General features: G+C 43.7%; 1 protein-coding gene across 7 annotated transcripts in view; it reads left to right on the top strand.

The window, feature by feature from the left end:
* The window catches only part of LOC111952872 (H(+)/Cl(-) exchange transporter 3), a 64,025-nt gene that overhangs the window by 33,895 nt on the left and 14,184 nt on the right, over positions 1 to 15,946 (top strand). For 5 of the 7 annotated variants that reach the window (XM_023971885.1, XM_023971868.2, XM_023971852.1 and 2 more), the window contains one exon: positions 15,362 to 15,522. In XM_023971885.1, the coding sequence (XP_023827653.1) occupies positions 15,376 to 15,522 (147 nt within the window). In that variant the 5' untranslated portion in view covers positions 15,362 to 15,375. Of the gene's footprint in view, positions 1 to 1,350; positions 1,764 to 15,361; positions 15,523 to 15,946 lie in introns of those variants that run through there. The other 2 variants (XM_023971858.2, XM_023971901.2) reach the window with 2 other exon arrangements.

Here is a 15,946-nt window from a genome sequence, read left to right as displayed (position 1 = left end):
TATAGTCAGTTACACTGGCAGTTACACCAGTGGGCCCTGGGGCAGTAAATTAATAAAACCAACATATCACCTAGACTTGGAAGAGTTACAGTGTTGTGTTGGATAGTTATAGCCAGCTAGCTAACATAGCATCCCTCTGAGTAACTAAACTAGCCAGCTGCATTTAGCTAGTTATSTAAGTAAGTGAAAGTGAAAAAAATGACAATCTCTCTCGCTTCTCCTTCATTTTTRAAAAACTGTGTTCAACAATTGGCCTTCTCCCTTTGAGTCAACTACTCATCATATTTTATGCACTGCAGTGCTAGCTAGCTGTAGCTTATGCATCCAGTGCTAGATTCATTCTCTGATCCTTTGATTGGGTGGACAACATGTTGCAAGAGCTCTGTTGCAAGAGTTCAACATCCTCTGGAAGTTGCCATAATGAATTGCCATAATTACTGTGTAAGTCTATGGAAGGGTAGAGAACCAAGAGCCTCATAGGTTTTGTATTTTAGTCAATGTACCAAGAGGACGGAAGCTAGCTGTCCTCCGGCTACACCATGGTGCTATCCTCCAGAGTGCTGTCGAGGCTACTGTAGACTTTCATTGTAAAACAGTGTGTTTTAATCAATTATTTGGTGACGTGAATATATTTAGTATAGTTTTATCTAAAAGGATAACTTTTTCAATGTTTTACCATTTKAATTTTTATGAGGAGCTTCCACATTGCCAAATGTGACAGTGTACTGCTTGCTACATGACACATAGCTATGAACAATCAGATGAAATCTCACAAATGGTTTCATATCCTGTCTGGGAGAGAGAAAGAGAGAGGAAGTGTTTGTGGAAAGGGAAAGAAGAGAGAGTCAGTCTTAGTACTGGTCTCACTGACATGTTTATGGTGGTTGCTAATGCCATGTTCTGGATTTTTCTCTCTCTCCCATGCTGTGGCTTTTGCTTTCACAACATTTGATTTTAGTAGTACTGCAGTGTGGTGTATGTCTGTACAAACGCTGTTCATTTTCATTTGTTGATGATTGTGCACCAACACATATATTAATTAGTTATGCATGGCAAGCAGCAAATTAATAGAGTCATTGACTGTATAGCGTTCAATACAGATCAATATTGGCGTAGCACTACAGTACTGATATGCTACTGTATACCACAGCCTTTTATTCTTCGTTGATGAATAGAGATTAGGCCGAGTGCTAATATTATGCATCAGACCGACCGGCACACCTTTCAACAGGCTCTGCCAGCCTGGCCTGATCGCTCTGCATTCTTACGCATTATCGCTCCTCCCTCTGCCACCCCCCCATCCTCCTTATAATAGACGGTTCCATTCCAAAGCTACCTTGCCTGCTCCCCAGCCCAGTCGTCTCCCCTAGCAACCAACCAACCAGGCTTGCAGCTCGTCGTGCTATGACATCACCGGCTCCTTAGCAGTCAGCTGCTGCAGTGGAGAGGGAGGGGAAGAGAGCGAGAAAGAGAGGGAATTAGGGAGGGAGGGAGGAGAAAGACGAAGGGGGGGAGAAAAGACAGCTTGTCTCACACATACACGCACACACAGCAAGTCTCTCCGAGGCTGTTCAAAACATGGAGGCTGCTCCCGGATAAGCAGTTCGCCTAGCGACGAGGAGCTAACACGCGGTGAGACAGCAAAATTAGTTTAGCGACCGACTGTCAGTCAACCATGGACGATATCTCAACCGAGGCTGATCCCTATCTACCCTACGACGGGGGAGGGGATACCATCGCCCTGCAGGAGCTGCCTAAAAGAGGTACGCCATGATCCCCCTACCCTCCCCTTCCTTTGAATGGAGTTTGGAGGTTCGGTCTGTTTGTCCATCTGGCTACAGTTACAGTCATGGCGCTGGATAATCTAATGCTGTAGCTCCCTACTGTTGTTCTAATAGACTAAAATGGTGTGGAGTTTGACTAAGGTCAGACAGGAGGACTGTCATGGTGAACGTGTTATCTAGCTGGCTGCCATTCTGCGACCATTCACCTGCTCGTCGATGATTAACCTTGACACCCACAATCAATGTGTCTCTGTGTGTGTGTCATATCTGCGTGGTGAATTAGCAGGTTGTGTATTCTCCGGGTTTAGCTGAGCTCGTAGAATCAATAAATGGCCGAAGAGGAGCAATGTGTGCCACTGCCTCCATCTTTATTCTCGTAGAATAAGCTGTTAAATGTGTGTGTGTGTAGGAACACTCTATAACAGGCTTCCAGATGTTACTCAGTGTGGTGCTGATCCATTTAACGTGCAACAGTGTTTCAGTGCAGGGAGGAGGACCTGTGGATTGAGCTGTAGTGTTCTCTGCCATATCTCACTAGTCAGTACACCTCATTCTGCACTGTCACACCGCACACACACTAACATCTATAACGCATCTTATCCTTCTCATTACTTGTACAAAACCTATACAATTTTCAACAGGATTCAATTATTCAGTGTTATGTGGATATATCCTGGGTCCTTCTTTCACAGTTAGCTAATATGTTGTGTAATCGTCCCAAGGCCTAAACTATTCATGGCCCCGCACTGAGTAATATGCTTCCTTTAACATAACCTTCACGTACATGGTTGACTGATTTGATTCAGCTCAAAAGAGAGAAAAACGACCTAACATCAGTCCTATTCCATCCGTTTAGTTTGCGGTTGGCTCCTTCGTGTGTGTACATTTCCCTCTCTTCCTTATCTTTATTTTCTTTCTTCCCGACTGAGGTTGGAAGTTTGGTTATGTTTGTCCTTCTGGTTACAGTCATGGCGCTGGATAATCTAATGCTGTAGCTCCCTACTGTTTGTCTAATAGACTAAATGGTGTGGAGCTTATGACTTAGGTCAGACGGGAGGACTGTCATGGTGAATGGTTATCTAGCTGGCTGCCATTCTGCCACCATTCACCTGCTCGTCGATGATTAACTTGGCACGCCCACTATCAGTGTGTCTGTGTGTGTGTCTTATCTGCGTGGTGAATTAGCAGGGTGTGTCTATTCTCCGGGTTTAGCTGAGCGTGTAGAATCAATAAATGGCCGAGGAGGAGCAATGTGTGCAACTGCCTCCATCTTTATTCTCGTAGAATAAGCTGTTAAATGTGTGTGTGTGTGTGTGTAGGAACACCTCTATAACAGCTTCCAGTGTTACTCAGTGTGGTGCTGATCCATTACGTGCAACAGTGTTTCAGTGACAGGGAGGAGGACCTGTTGGATTGAGCTGTAGTGTTCTCTGCCATATCTCACTAGTCAGTACACCTCATTCTGCACTGTCACACACGCATATGCCACAACTATAACATCTATAAAGCATCTGCTATCTCATTACCTGTACGAAACCTATACATTTTCACAGGATTCAGTGTTATGTGGATATATCCTGGGTCCTTCTTTCACAGTTAGCTAATAGTTGTGTAATCGTCCCTAAGGCATAACTATTCATGGCCCCGCACTGGTAATATGCTTTCCTTTAACATAACCTACCACGTCACATGGTTGACTGATTTGATTCAGCTCAAAAGACAAGAAAACGTTCTAACATCAGTCCTATTCCATCGCTTCGTTTACGGTTGAGTTCCTTAGGGTGTGTGTGTGTATGTTTAGGGTACGTCCTGTCTGTATATATGAGATTGGTGTGTGCGCGTGTGTGTTGGCGTATTCTCTTGTTTGTTAGATTCCCATGTTAAATGACAGAGACAAAGGACACTGCCAAAGGATCCCTCTCTCTCTCCTCTCGTGCTTGCTTCCGCTCTCTGCTCTCTCTCGCTCTCTTCGCGTCTCTGCTCTCCTCTCGCGCTCTCTGCTCTCCTCTCGCTCTCTCTGCTCTCCTCTCGCTCTCTGCTCTCTCTCGCGCTCTCTGCTCTCTCTCGGCGCTCTCTGCTCTCTCTCGCGCTCTCTGCCTCTCCTCTCGCGCTCTCTGCTCTTCTCGCGCTCTCTGCTCTCCTCTCGGGGCTCCGTCACTCCTCTCGCTCTCTCTCTCTCGCCCTCTCGCTCGCCCTCTCTTCTCGTTCTCTCTTCTCGCTCGCTCGCCCTCCTCTCATCTTGCTCTCTCTCTCCTCTCGCTCGCTCTCTTCTGTTGTATTGTGTAATCTGTGGTCAATACATTTAATTAGATAAAAATATGATCATAAAAAATAATGGCTAATAAATTTAAATACAACATGGATGATTGTTACACTATGTATTACTGTCAGTTATATACAATGTAAATACTTCAGGAATTAATGGTCATGGGATGGCAATCATATACATATCTGGTAGTAATATTTACAGTTTCTCCCTCACCCAGAATAATTCCCAGCTTTGTTATTTTTAAATGCACAGAAGTTGGGACTTGATTGAGATAATGTCTTGAAAAAATATAATCTTATTTGGGAATATTTCTCACAGTAGAGGAAAACGTGCATCTCTGTCTCCACCTCCTGTCGTGCAGTGACCACACAGACGCTCATCTTTGAGTAGCCATCTCTTTTTGTTTCTCCCTTTTTCTATAGCCAATTGGTGATCGCTGAGCCTGTATTTGTTCAGGATCTGTCTCTGTTTTGTATCTCTGACAGAATAGAGATATTCTGCCAATTTGTATTCTTTGTTGAGGGCCAAATAGCAATTTAGTTTATTCAGAGTTTTTGTTAATTTTTATATGAGGATTTATGAGGATTTAATTTATGTAATAATTTAATTGATTTCCCTGTGTTTGGATAATAAGGTTGTTTCGTGTTTTTAACAGCTGACATAGGGGAATCTTTTCAGGGTTCAGCTCTTGGATTTCCAGTGCTTTGAATTGTAAATGTTTTGGGGCTTAATTTCAAATGGTGCCAAAATGTTTGTCCTTTTCTTTATATTTACAATTAAAGGGAATCGTCCGAGTTCCGCTCTGCATGCATTATTTGGTACATTCTTTTGGATATTTAGGATAATTCTACRGAATTCTGTATATAGATTTTCTATTGGGTTTTTCTCCCAATGCTTATAATCGTAATTATAGGTTGAAACCCAAACCTCGCTTCCATATAGCGGTAAAATTACACTTGAATATTTTGCACCATATTCGGATAAGAATATTTATTTTTGAGAATGTACTTTTTATGGAGTAGTGCATTCACTGCCAGACCAAATCCACCAGAGGCACAATTTTTTGTTGTTGTCCCGTGTAGTTGTACCACTGGCCATGTTCAACCATGGTATTTCCTCATTTRAAGGAGTGTCTGCTGCTCTGAATCCTTGGCATTTTTTCCCCCTTTATCTCTCTTCTCTCGTTATTCTCGCTCTGCACTCTATATTCTCTCTCTACTCTCACTTTTCTCTCTCTCTACTCTCTCACTTTTCTCTCTCCCTCTCAACCTGCCTTTCAGCCACATGATATTCCCTTAGCAGCACCAGTGTGGTTAGTGTTAGCTTACTGGTCTTCAGCCCCAGTCAGTCCTGTTGCTAAGCTGAAGCGCCTTGATCTGATTTGCAGTACTGCAGTGCTGGAGTAGCCTGATACTGCATTATTGCACAGGAAGCGCCTGTGTGCACTAAGCCCTCGCACTGAATGGTCACACTTTATCGGCATGTAGAACCTGAACACACAAGGTGTGTGCGCATGTGTGTGTGTGTCGTAAACTCGTTGATCCATGATGTGGTTGAAGCAGTCCCTGCAGGCTTCTGTTTCCACAGTGTCATCATTCAGCTGGATGCTGTGTGTCAGCCTACTGTGTGACAATCTACAGTAAAACCCTCCAAACCATCCACTCCTGCACATAATGAAGCAATTGATCTACATTATGTGTCTGTCTGTGTCTATAATCTGACTATCAAGAGGAGCAACCTGTTATTACGGTCCCAAAGACCAATTCACTGTCCGCCTCTAATTTAGACGTCACCCTCACTACGCACCTACCTGGCTAACCCAGTACCATCTCTACGCACTGTGGCTAGAAACCCCACCTCCACATAGAGTCCAGTCATCATTTCTGACTCATCATCAAATTTTATTAGTCACATGCGCCGAATACAACAGGTGTAGACCTTACAGTGAAATGCTTACTTACGAGCCCCTAACCGACAGTGCAGTCTCAACAAATACGGAGAAGAATAAGAGAAAAGTAACAAGTAATTAAAGAGGAGCAGTAAAAAATAACAATATATACAGGGGGGGGTGCCAGTACAGAGTCAATGTGCGGGGGCACCGGTTAGTTGAGGTAGTATGTACATGTAGGTAGAGTTAATGAAAGTGACTATGCATAGATGACAACAGAGAGTGGCAGAGGGGAGGGGGGTGGGGGGCAGCAATGTGAATAGTCTGGGTAGCCATTTGACTAGATGTTCAGGAGTTTTATGGCTTAGGGGTAGAAGCTGTTTGGAAGCCTCTTGGCAAGCGGTACTGGAGCGCCAAGTCTATGTCCATGTGGTAGCAGAGAGAACAGTCTATGACTAGGGTGGCTGGAGTCTTTGACAATTTTCAGGGCCTTCCTCTGACACTGCCTGGTATAGAGGTCCTGGATGGCAGGAAGCTTGGCCCCAGTGATGTACTTACTGGGCCGTTCGCACTACCCTCTGTAGTGCCTTGCGGTCGGAGGCCGAGCAGTTGCCATACCAGGCAGTGATGCAACCAGTCAGGATGCTCTCGATGGTGCAGCTGTAGAACCTTTTTGAGGATCTGAGGACACATGCCAAATATTTTCAGYCTCCTGAGGGGGAATWGGTTTTGTCGTGCCCGCTTCATGACTGTCATGGTGTGCTTGGACCATGTTAGTTTGTTGGTGATGTGAACACCAAGGAACTTGAAGYTCTCAACCTGCTCCACTGCAGCCCCGTCRATAAGAATGGGGGCGTGCTCGGTCCTCTCCTCCTCCTTCCCCGGTTCCCCCTCCTCCGCCGCCGCCTCCTCTCCCCCTGCCAGCACAGACTGTGGGTCACTCACAAATCAGGTTGGTTGGAAGGTGACAATATCGAACTGGCTGACTGCTTCTGGCTGGGTGAGACTGTGGTTGTGTCCCAAATGGCACCCTATTCCCTACAACAGTGCACTACATTTGACCAGAGCCCTGTCAAAAATACTACAGTATATAGGGAAGTAGGGTGCCATTTGGGACTCAGGCTGCGTTTTTAGCTGACTCTACAAGAACAAATGATTTCCYGTTGGTCTTCCTCATGAAGGGAAACACTGCCAGATGAAAGCCATTCACCTACTGTAGTTCTCCCTGCTCAATGGGAGCTTGCCTAGGCCTACTTCTCTCCTGCACGTATAGGTCTACATCAAAGGACTTGATATAGCCCAATGCTTTCATATTTCAAAGGCTTGGCTAGGGCCTTTTGAAACAAGGCTTTAAAGTATGGAACCCACCGAGAATCTCAACGCTGATAGTCTGCCGATATGTACTTACCACAGTGGGGAGGCCGTTCCTTCTCTTGCTAGAACAAAAGCGGTACCTGCTGCGTGCCGACCCGGTAGTGACAAACCTACCGATTTGTACTTGTGGAATTGCAATGCCTATCAGTGGCCAACATCTTGACTTTGAGCCAATCAGCGAGCAGGAACCAACACACTTTTGTTGTTGAAAAGAGGGCATTTTCTCTGTACAAGTCAGTCACACTTCATATGCAATGTAAGCTATGCAACGTTAGCTAGCTACGTGCACAGACGCAATGCACACAACAGTAAATGCTTCCTCCAAGCTAGCTAACAAYTAATTAAATCACAATGAATTAGCTAGTGYCCATGAAACAGCTGCCTATATTAGCTACTGAGTTAGTGCAGTGACCAAGATAGCCATGTTGTGCTAGCTAGGTAATGTGCTAACATTAGCTAAATAGCTAAACATTTGGCTATGGGCTGTCACTGGCCGTATGGGATTATGGAGAATTAATTAAATAGTTTCTTCTAGGCTTGAGCGGTATCCAGGTTTTCATATTGTCATATCGTACTTATTCTCATACCGTGATTTACGGTATTACCGGTATAGCACACAAGTTGGCTTTAAATATGAAGAGAAAAGCCCATTGGGCCTCTATTACCAGAATGCTAACAAATTACTAGTGAAATCACATAGACGCTGTTAACTAAATGCTAACGAGTGAAAACTAAACTCATTTCAAGACAGGCAAATCCAGCTCATAAAGTTAAACAAGATTAGCTAGCAGTTACCGAATGTAATTTTCAGTGAGTGTGAACATTTACAAGCGAAAGTGAACAAGAGAAATTGTGCAAATGAACACTGTTGTGAAGCATGTTTTTCTGAAGGAAGAGCAGCATGTGTACACRAATCGATTCTGGATAAAAAACTTAACTGACATGCCTAGTTAAATAAAACATTTTTTKGGAGAAGAACGGAGGAGGGGAAAAAACACTAGTAGGAAGCACAGGGGAAAAATGGCAGCGGTACAGAACTCATCCAGAGCTCTTTGACTTCTGGCAGAAAGACGTTATAAGATAGATACACTACATGACCAAAAGTATGTGGACACCTGCTCGTCGAACATCTCATTCCAAAATCATGAGCATTAATATGGAGTTGGTCCCCCTTTGCTTCTATAACAGCCTCCACTCTTCTGGGATGATGTTGGAACATTGCTGCAGGGACTTGCTTCCATTCAGCCAYGAGAGCATTAGTGAGGTCGGGCACAGATGTTGGGCGATTAGGCCCGGTTCGCCCAACAGTRTTTGATGGGGTTGAGGTCAGGGCTCTGTGCAGGCCAGTCAAGTTCWTCCACACCGATCTTGACAAACYATTTCTGTATGGACCTCACTTTGTGCACGGGCGTATTGTCATGCTGAAACAGGAAAGGCCCTTCCCCAAACTGTTGCCACAAAGTTGGAAGCACATAATCGTCTAGAATGTCATTGTATGCTGTAGCGTTAAGATTTCCCTTCACTGGAACTAAGGGGCCAAGCCCGAAMCATTAATAACAGCCCCAGACCATTATTCCTCCTCCACCAAACTTTACAGTTGGTGCTATGCATTCAGGCAGGTAGCGTTCTCCTGGCATCTGCCAACCACAGATTCGTCCATCGGTCTGCCAGATGGGGAAGCATGGTTCATCACTCCAGAAATGCGTTTCCACTGCTCCAGAGTCCAATGGCGGTGAGCTTTCCACCACTCCAGCCAACGCTTGGCATTGCGCATGGTGATCTTAGGCTTGTGTGCGGCTGCTTGGCCATGGAAACCCGTTTTAATGAAGCTCCCGACTAACAGTTATTGTGCTGGCGTTGCTTCCAGAGGCAGTTTGGAACTTGGTAGTGAGTGATGCAAAAGTGGCATCCTATGACGGTGCCACGTTGAAAGTGACTGAGCTCTTCAGTATGGCCATTCTACTGCCAATKYCTATGGAGATTGCATGGCTCTGTGCTTGATTTTATACACCTGTCAGCAACGGGTGTRRCTGAAATAAAATCCACTAATTTGAAGGCGTKTCCACATACTTTTGCCTATACATAATGTATCTGATGGCAAACATTTAGTAATGAATTTCATAAAGTGTAACTTCACCTCATGTGCGTTGCACAACAGAGACTTTTCGATTAGATATAGATCGCTATGGACTCATCAGCTCGCTTTCTCCCTTTGTGCTATTTGCAAACAAACACWTGACTGGCTCAACTGTTCTGGGGAACTACGGTAAGCTTAATGTTTGAAAATAATGTGACRGGTGAAATGAAAAACGCAATCTGCTTTATCTCCTAAGGTGTTGCACAAGTTGACTGCAGGTAATAACTCAAAGTAGACACAAATATTCAAGTGTATTGAAACATTTCAAAGAAATAGCTTTGACAGTATTGAAAACCCATCCTGTGGCTTTTTCCAAATACCCCGGTATACGGTATTCCGCTTAAGCCTAGTTTTTTCACCCTGCTTGGTAGTTATCTACCTGTGGCCATCTGGTTAGTATCGACAAGGGCTTTCTACAAAATAACAACATTAGCTCRGATAGCTTGGAATCTAAACCCTAAGAAATATGCACTGATATGYATTGCCAAACAACGCTACTGCCACCTTCTGGTTTGGAGTATTCTAACAAGGCTGAGTGGCTGATGACTTCCAWGGTCTTTTCTGTGTGAACACAAAAGAGAGTGACTGCCGACACTCTATTCAGAGGTGCTAAGTACTATCGGCAGGCAAACATTTGACAATCCTACCGGTGTCTGAGTTTTAACCGGTAAGGAGGTGTCTAAGATTCCTCACAACKTTTTCTACCCCTGTGTAGTGAAAATAAAAATTGGTTAGGCTTATGTCTACATGTACAGTTGAAGTCAGAAGTTTACATACACCTTAGCCAAATACATTTAAASTCAGTTTTTCACAATTCCTGACATTTAATCCGAGTAAAATTCCATGTCTTAGGTCAGTTAGGATCACCGCTTTATTTTAAGAATGTGAAATGTCAGAATAATAGTAGAAAGTGATTTATTTCAGCTTTTATTTCTTTCATCACATTCCGAGTGGGTCAGAAGTATATTATACAACTCAATTAGTATTTGGTAGCATTGCATTTAAATTGTTTAACTTGGGTCAAACATTTCAGGTATCCTTCCACAAGCTTCCCACAATAAGTTGGGTGAATTTTGGCCCATTCTCCTGACAGAGCGAGTGTAACTGAGTCAGGATTTGTAGGCCTCCTTGCTCGCACACGCTTTTTCAGTTCTGCCCAAAATTTTCTACAGGATTGAGGTCAGGGCTTTGTGATGGCCACTTCACTACCTTGACTTGTTGTCCTTAAGCCATTTTGCCACAACTTTTGAAGTATGCTTGGGGTCATTGTCCATTGGAAGACCCATTTGCGACCAAAGCTTTAACTTCCTGACTGATGTCTTGAGTGTTGCTTCAATATATCCACATAATTTCCTCCCTCACGATGCCATCTATTTTGTGAAGTGCACCAGTTTCTCTCTGCAGCAAAGCACCCGACAACATGATGCTGCCACCCCCGTGCTTTCACGGTTGGGATGGTGTTCTTCGGCTTGCAAGCTTCCCCTTTTTCCTTCAAACATAACGATGTCATTATGGCCAAACAGTTCTATTTCTGTTTCATCAGACCAGAGGACATTTCTCCAAAAGTCCAATCTTTCCCCATGTGCAGTTGCAAAACGTAGTTGGCTTTTTTATGGCGGTTTTGGAGCAGTGGCTTCTTCCTTGCTGAGCGATGTCGATATTGGACTCGTTTACTGTGTATTAGATACTTTGTACCTGTTTCCTCCAGCATCTTCACAAGGTCCTTTGCTGTTGTTCTGGGATTGATTTGCACTTTTCGCACCAAAGTACGTTCATCTCTAGGAGACAGAACGCGTCTAATTCCTGAGCGGTATGGCGGCTCTATTGTCCATGGTGTTTATACTTGCGTACTATTGTTTGTACAGATGAACATGGTACCTCAGTCGTTTGAAATTGCTCCCAAGGATGAACCAGACTTGTGAGGTCTACCATTTTATTCTGAGCGGTCTTGCTGATTTCTTTTGATTTTCCCATGATGTCAAGCAAAGAGGCACTGAGTTTGAAGGTAGGCCTTGAAATACATCCACAGGCACACCTCCAATTGACTCAAATGATGTCAATTAGTCTATCAAAAGCTTCTAAAGCCATGACATCATTTTCTGGAATTTCCYAAGCTGTTTAAAGGCACAGTCAACTTAGTGTATGTAAACTTCTGACCCACTGGAATTGTGATACAGTGAAATAATCTGTAGTCTAATCAATAGTCTGTAAACAATTGTTGAAAAAAATTACTTGTGGAGTGGTTGAAAAACGAGTTTTAATGACTCCAACCTAAGTGTATGTAAACTTCYGACTTCAACTGTATGTTACCTGCTAGCCTATTTGTTCACTTGTTTGCTCATCCCTGTGTCCTCGCTTCCCCCTAGCGCCACATCAGATGTGACTAATCATTCCCCAGTGTTTGAGCTTTGATCACGTTCCCACTTCCCACAGATCACACCAGGTAAAATCAGTCCCAGGTTTCTGGTATTTCATGTTAGCTTAGCAGTTACACCTTGTCTCCTAGCATTTGTAATGATATCCTTAGTTGGCGTAGCAGTTAGCACCAACTGGCTYTCCTAGGTATTGTTATAGGCTAACCCTAGGCTTAATTAAAAACAGCTTTATTGCACTCACTTGATGTCATTCTGCCAATTCTGCCAAGCCACACACTGTTAGCCCCTGRATAACACGGTCATAACATGGTTGTGTTAAACAGTCCTTGTGGGTAGATGCCATCCTCACTAACAAACCCCAGCACGATATCACACGTTGCTGGCAAATTCAGCAAATACACACAAGCGGYGTGTCCCTGACAGCATGCCAAATGGAGAACGGTTATGATGGTCACCAAACCATGGATCATCATCATAACTGAACTAGCTTAGCATCTACCTTCTGCTGATTTTCTTCTTTTTTTTTCTCTTCAGCTAAATATGGTTATGTATTTACCTGCTGTGGGGMGGCATGTAGCCTAGTGGTTAGAGTGTTGGRCCAGTAACCGAAAGGTTGCTAGATCGAATCCCCGAGCTGACAAGGTAAAAATCTGTCGTTCTGCCCCTGAACAAGGCAGTTAACCCACTGTTCCTAGGAYGTCATTGTAAATAAGAATTTGTTCTTAACTGACTTGCCTAGTTAAATAGAAAATGTAATGTGTTAGTTTTGTCATCTATGTACTAGTACTTTCTATTGGACAATGGACATTCTGCTACACTATAAGCCAGGGATGGGCAACTTTGATGGGGGTGGGGGCCACAAAAAAATCTGAACTCATCATGATTGGCTGCTGTGGCTCTCTGGTCACATCCATACCCACACTTGAAGTCAGAGCCGTTCCTTGGCATGTGTCCTAATCAAAACATTTTAGCGGCCTACGTCTTGACAGTGGAGAGAAAACATTGACGGTTTATATTTAATTTCCTGCAATTTTAAACATTTTGATTGTTTAAATGTTGTAAAAATGTTGCCGTTTTTAAAGCGGAGAGAACTAATTTCATGCAATTCTACTCATTTTGCCATGGGGTGGAGAGAAATTTCCAGTTTTCCAGCTAATTTCCTGTAATTCTACACATTTTGCCATAGGTTGGAGAGAAATGTTTGCATTTCTCTTTCTCAGGCAAAATATCKCCCTGGAAAAATGCACAATACACTGTACTATGTATTAGTGAGCAGAATAGAAGAATTTSMACAACAAAGAATGGCTCTAATTTCATGCATGCCCGCCAATTATTTASCACATACTTGAGGAGACAAAAGCATTCTTTTTTTTAATTCTTTTTTACTTTGTTTTTGCACACAATAGTGACTTTGTTCTTTCTTGGATGAATTCCCACACCCTTGTACAGTTGTCAGAGTTTCATTACATGAGATTTCCCTCTCTTTTTTTTTGTTGGTAGAGTTGTGTGGAAAGACTACATGAATGTAGACCTGTCTCTGTGTAATTCCTATCATTCTGAGAATACTGTGAAACAATGTTAGATAGAACACGTACTTTTTAAAGACACATCTTCATGACGACTGTGAGCTGTTTTTCAGTGTTACGTCGTTGACTATGTATTTTAATGGTGTCATTGTTTATTTCCCTCACATCACATCCACAGCAGAGATGACCTTTTTCAAAATGGCGGTTGGCTGCCCATTTGAGTTAGTGCTGTAGTGGATGAATGGAGATGGAGCAGAGGTGACCTAAGGGCTCTTCTCTATCTCTGCTTCTGTCTGTCTGTGACGTGTGCGCGAGTCAGCCAGCTAGTAGAAGCTATTTAACTGTCCCTTTTAGATGCTGTGCRGCGCTGTTTCTAACCAGCACAGCCTGACCTGACTGGATTTCGGACATCTGGCATTAGCAATGATCATCGGGCAATGATCGTTCTTGATTATCGTTACGATCTGAATGAATTAATGTAATCATGAAATGTGATTAAAAAATGTTTTAAAATTATTTTATTTTTTACATACAACCGTTTTTTTTCTCTATCAGTCATCTTTGGCAGTTGAAACATAGTTTGCCAATTTTTGTATTCGAATGCAATATTGCTACGTGTTCTGTGCTTTTGCAAAGATCAACTGATCACGCTTAAAGGATGACCAAAGTTGTGTGGTCCAATCCCTTATTTTGGTGAACTGGAAATCTGTTCAACATTTACTGACAGAGCACAGTTGGTGGCAGGCTATACTGTGTTATACTCTAGGTGTGGCGTAGCCTACTTTATGCACAGTCTGACGTCTATCCGCGTAGGACCTGCATCCTGTAATGCCTACATCCAAAACACACAAAAATGGCAGACTGGTGCACTGCAGTCCGTGTTGTAATCCTTGGCCAGCGTTSACTTCAGTCACACTACTACTGTGCCTCCGTTTCCCCTGTCACATTCTTACCGCGACACAACTTGTACACAGAACCATGTGACCATAGGAAGACCCTCATGTCCTTGTGCCTATTTTTAATGGGGAACCGTTATCAGAGATTGTGAAACAATTTCGAGGAAGAAAACCTCACAGACTTGGAAGTAAACATTCCTCCTTCACAGTTTAAACCAGAACGGCCCTTTTRGAAGGACAACTTTAGAACCTGAATGAACTACTGTTTTGAGTCTTAACCTCYATGACCAGTGAGTGATTAGTTGAAAGGAAATCAAGAGACCTGGATAAGCCTCAGTTTCTACCCTCTGTGTTCAATCTGCCATCAAGTCTGCAACTGCACCTCCATTTGGCTCCAGAGTGCCTGGGGGTGAGGGAGTATCTGATTAGGATATCTGATTATAACGGGAGGTGTGTGTACAGCAGTTAGTCTCTCTCCACCATGTCTGGCTCGGGTTTTGAGATGCAGCCGCCAACAGATGGATGGACGGGGTTTCACCCCAATGTTCATTCTCATTAGTTTTCATAAGCCAGCGACGTGTGCCGTGCTTTGCAGTGTGTTCCTAATGGTTCAGATAATGGAGCAGATATTTARTGCTTCCAGGCTGAAGCACACAGTGTAAAAAAAAAAATTAAGATGGAACTGGGGTTTGGCATAATTTGATTTAAGGGATGACTATCATGTGAGAWGAAAGGAGAAAGACTACAACGCAACACACTGTTCAGTCCTCTGCTGGTAGGTTTCTATGTACAGTAGCAGTGTTTTGACTGCTGTTGGTCTTCGTCACCGGGCGGGGGGCGGGGGAATCATCTCCCTTGTCTGATGTGACTGTATTAGTCAAAGATTGGGAGGTTTTCTCTGCCGCTGTCACTGTTCCCTCTTTTCACCTGGGTTTCTCAGTGCAGACTGACCGGGAAGATTGTTACATCACGGTCTGACTCCGATGGCTTATTCGTAGCAGCGTTTGTCCCATCCAGACTCCTAGCGATCTGTCAGCGAGCTAGTAGTCCACCGTTTGCTAGTCTTTCGCAATAACTTTCTCACCGACTTGCGCTTGCTCTTTCTCCTGTAGGATCTAACTACGTCATGTCTAACGGGGGCGGGGTGATGAGTAGCACCACCCACCTGCTGGACTTCCTGGAGGAGCCCATCCCAGGGGTCGGCACCTATGATGACTTCCACACCATCGACTGGGTMCGGGAGAAGTGCAAGGACCGGGAACGCCACCGCAAGGTGAGGACAGCATTTACATTTAAGAAACTAGGCTGCTTTAATAAAAGAAACGCTGYAGAACCTGTGGCTCTGATGCAATGCATTTTATAGATGGATAACATTTTAGTCATTTAGCATAACAGTGTATTCAACTATGGTAGGTAAAACAACCACAAGGGTGTCCCCCAGGGCTCTGTGCTGGGCCCCTTAAATGGTGCCCTAGCCTAGACAGAAGTGTCCCCTACTTTCTCTGTGGTGGCTTTGTGTGCATGGTTTATAAACACCACAAGGAAACCATTTAGTATTTTGCTATATCTGAGTGGTTCCTAGAAATTTCGCATCCTCATTCATTTGAATTTTGTCTGGATGTTTTTAGATTTTTAATTGTTAGATTTTTTTTTTTACACCTGCCAAACAGTAATAGTTGCTGTCAACCACAATGTTA

The sequence above is a fragment of the Salvelinus sp. IW2-2015 genome, linkage group LG3, assembly GCF_002910315.2.
Source record: "Salvelinus sp. IW2-2015 linkage group LG3, ASM291031v2, whole genome shotgun sequence".
Lineage (NCBI taxonomy): Eukaryota > Metazoa > Chordata > Actinopteri > Salmoniformes > Salmonidae > Salvelinus > Salvelinus sp. IW2-2015.
This window is presented reverse-complemented; position numbering and strand designations above follow the sequence as displayed.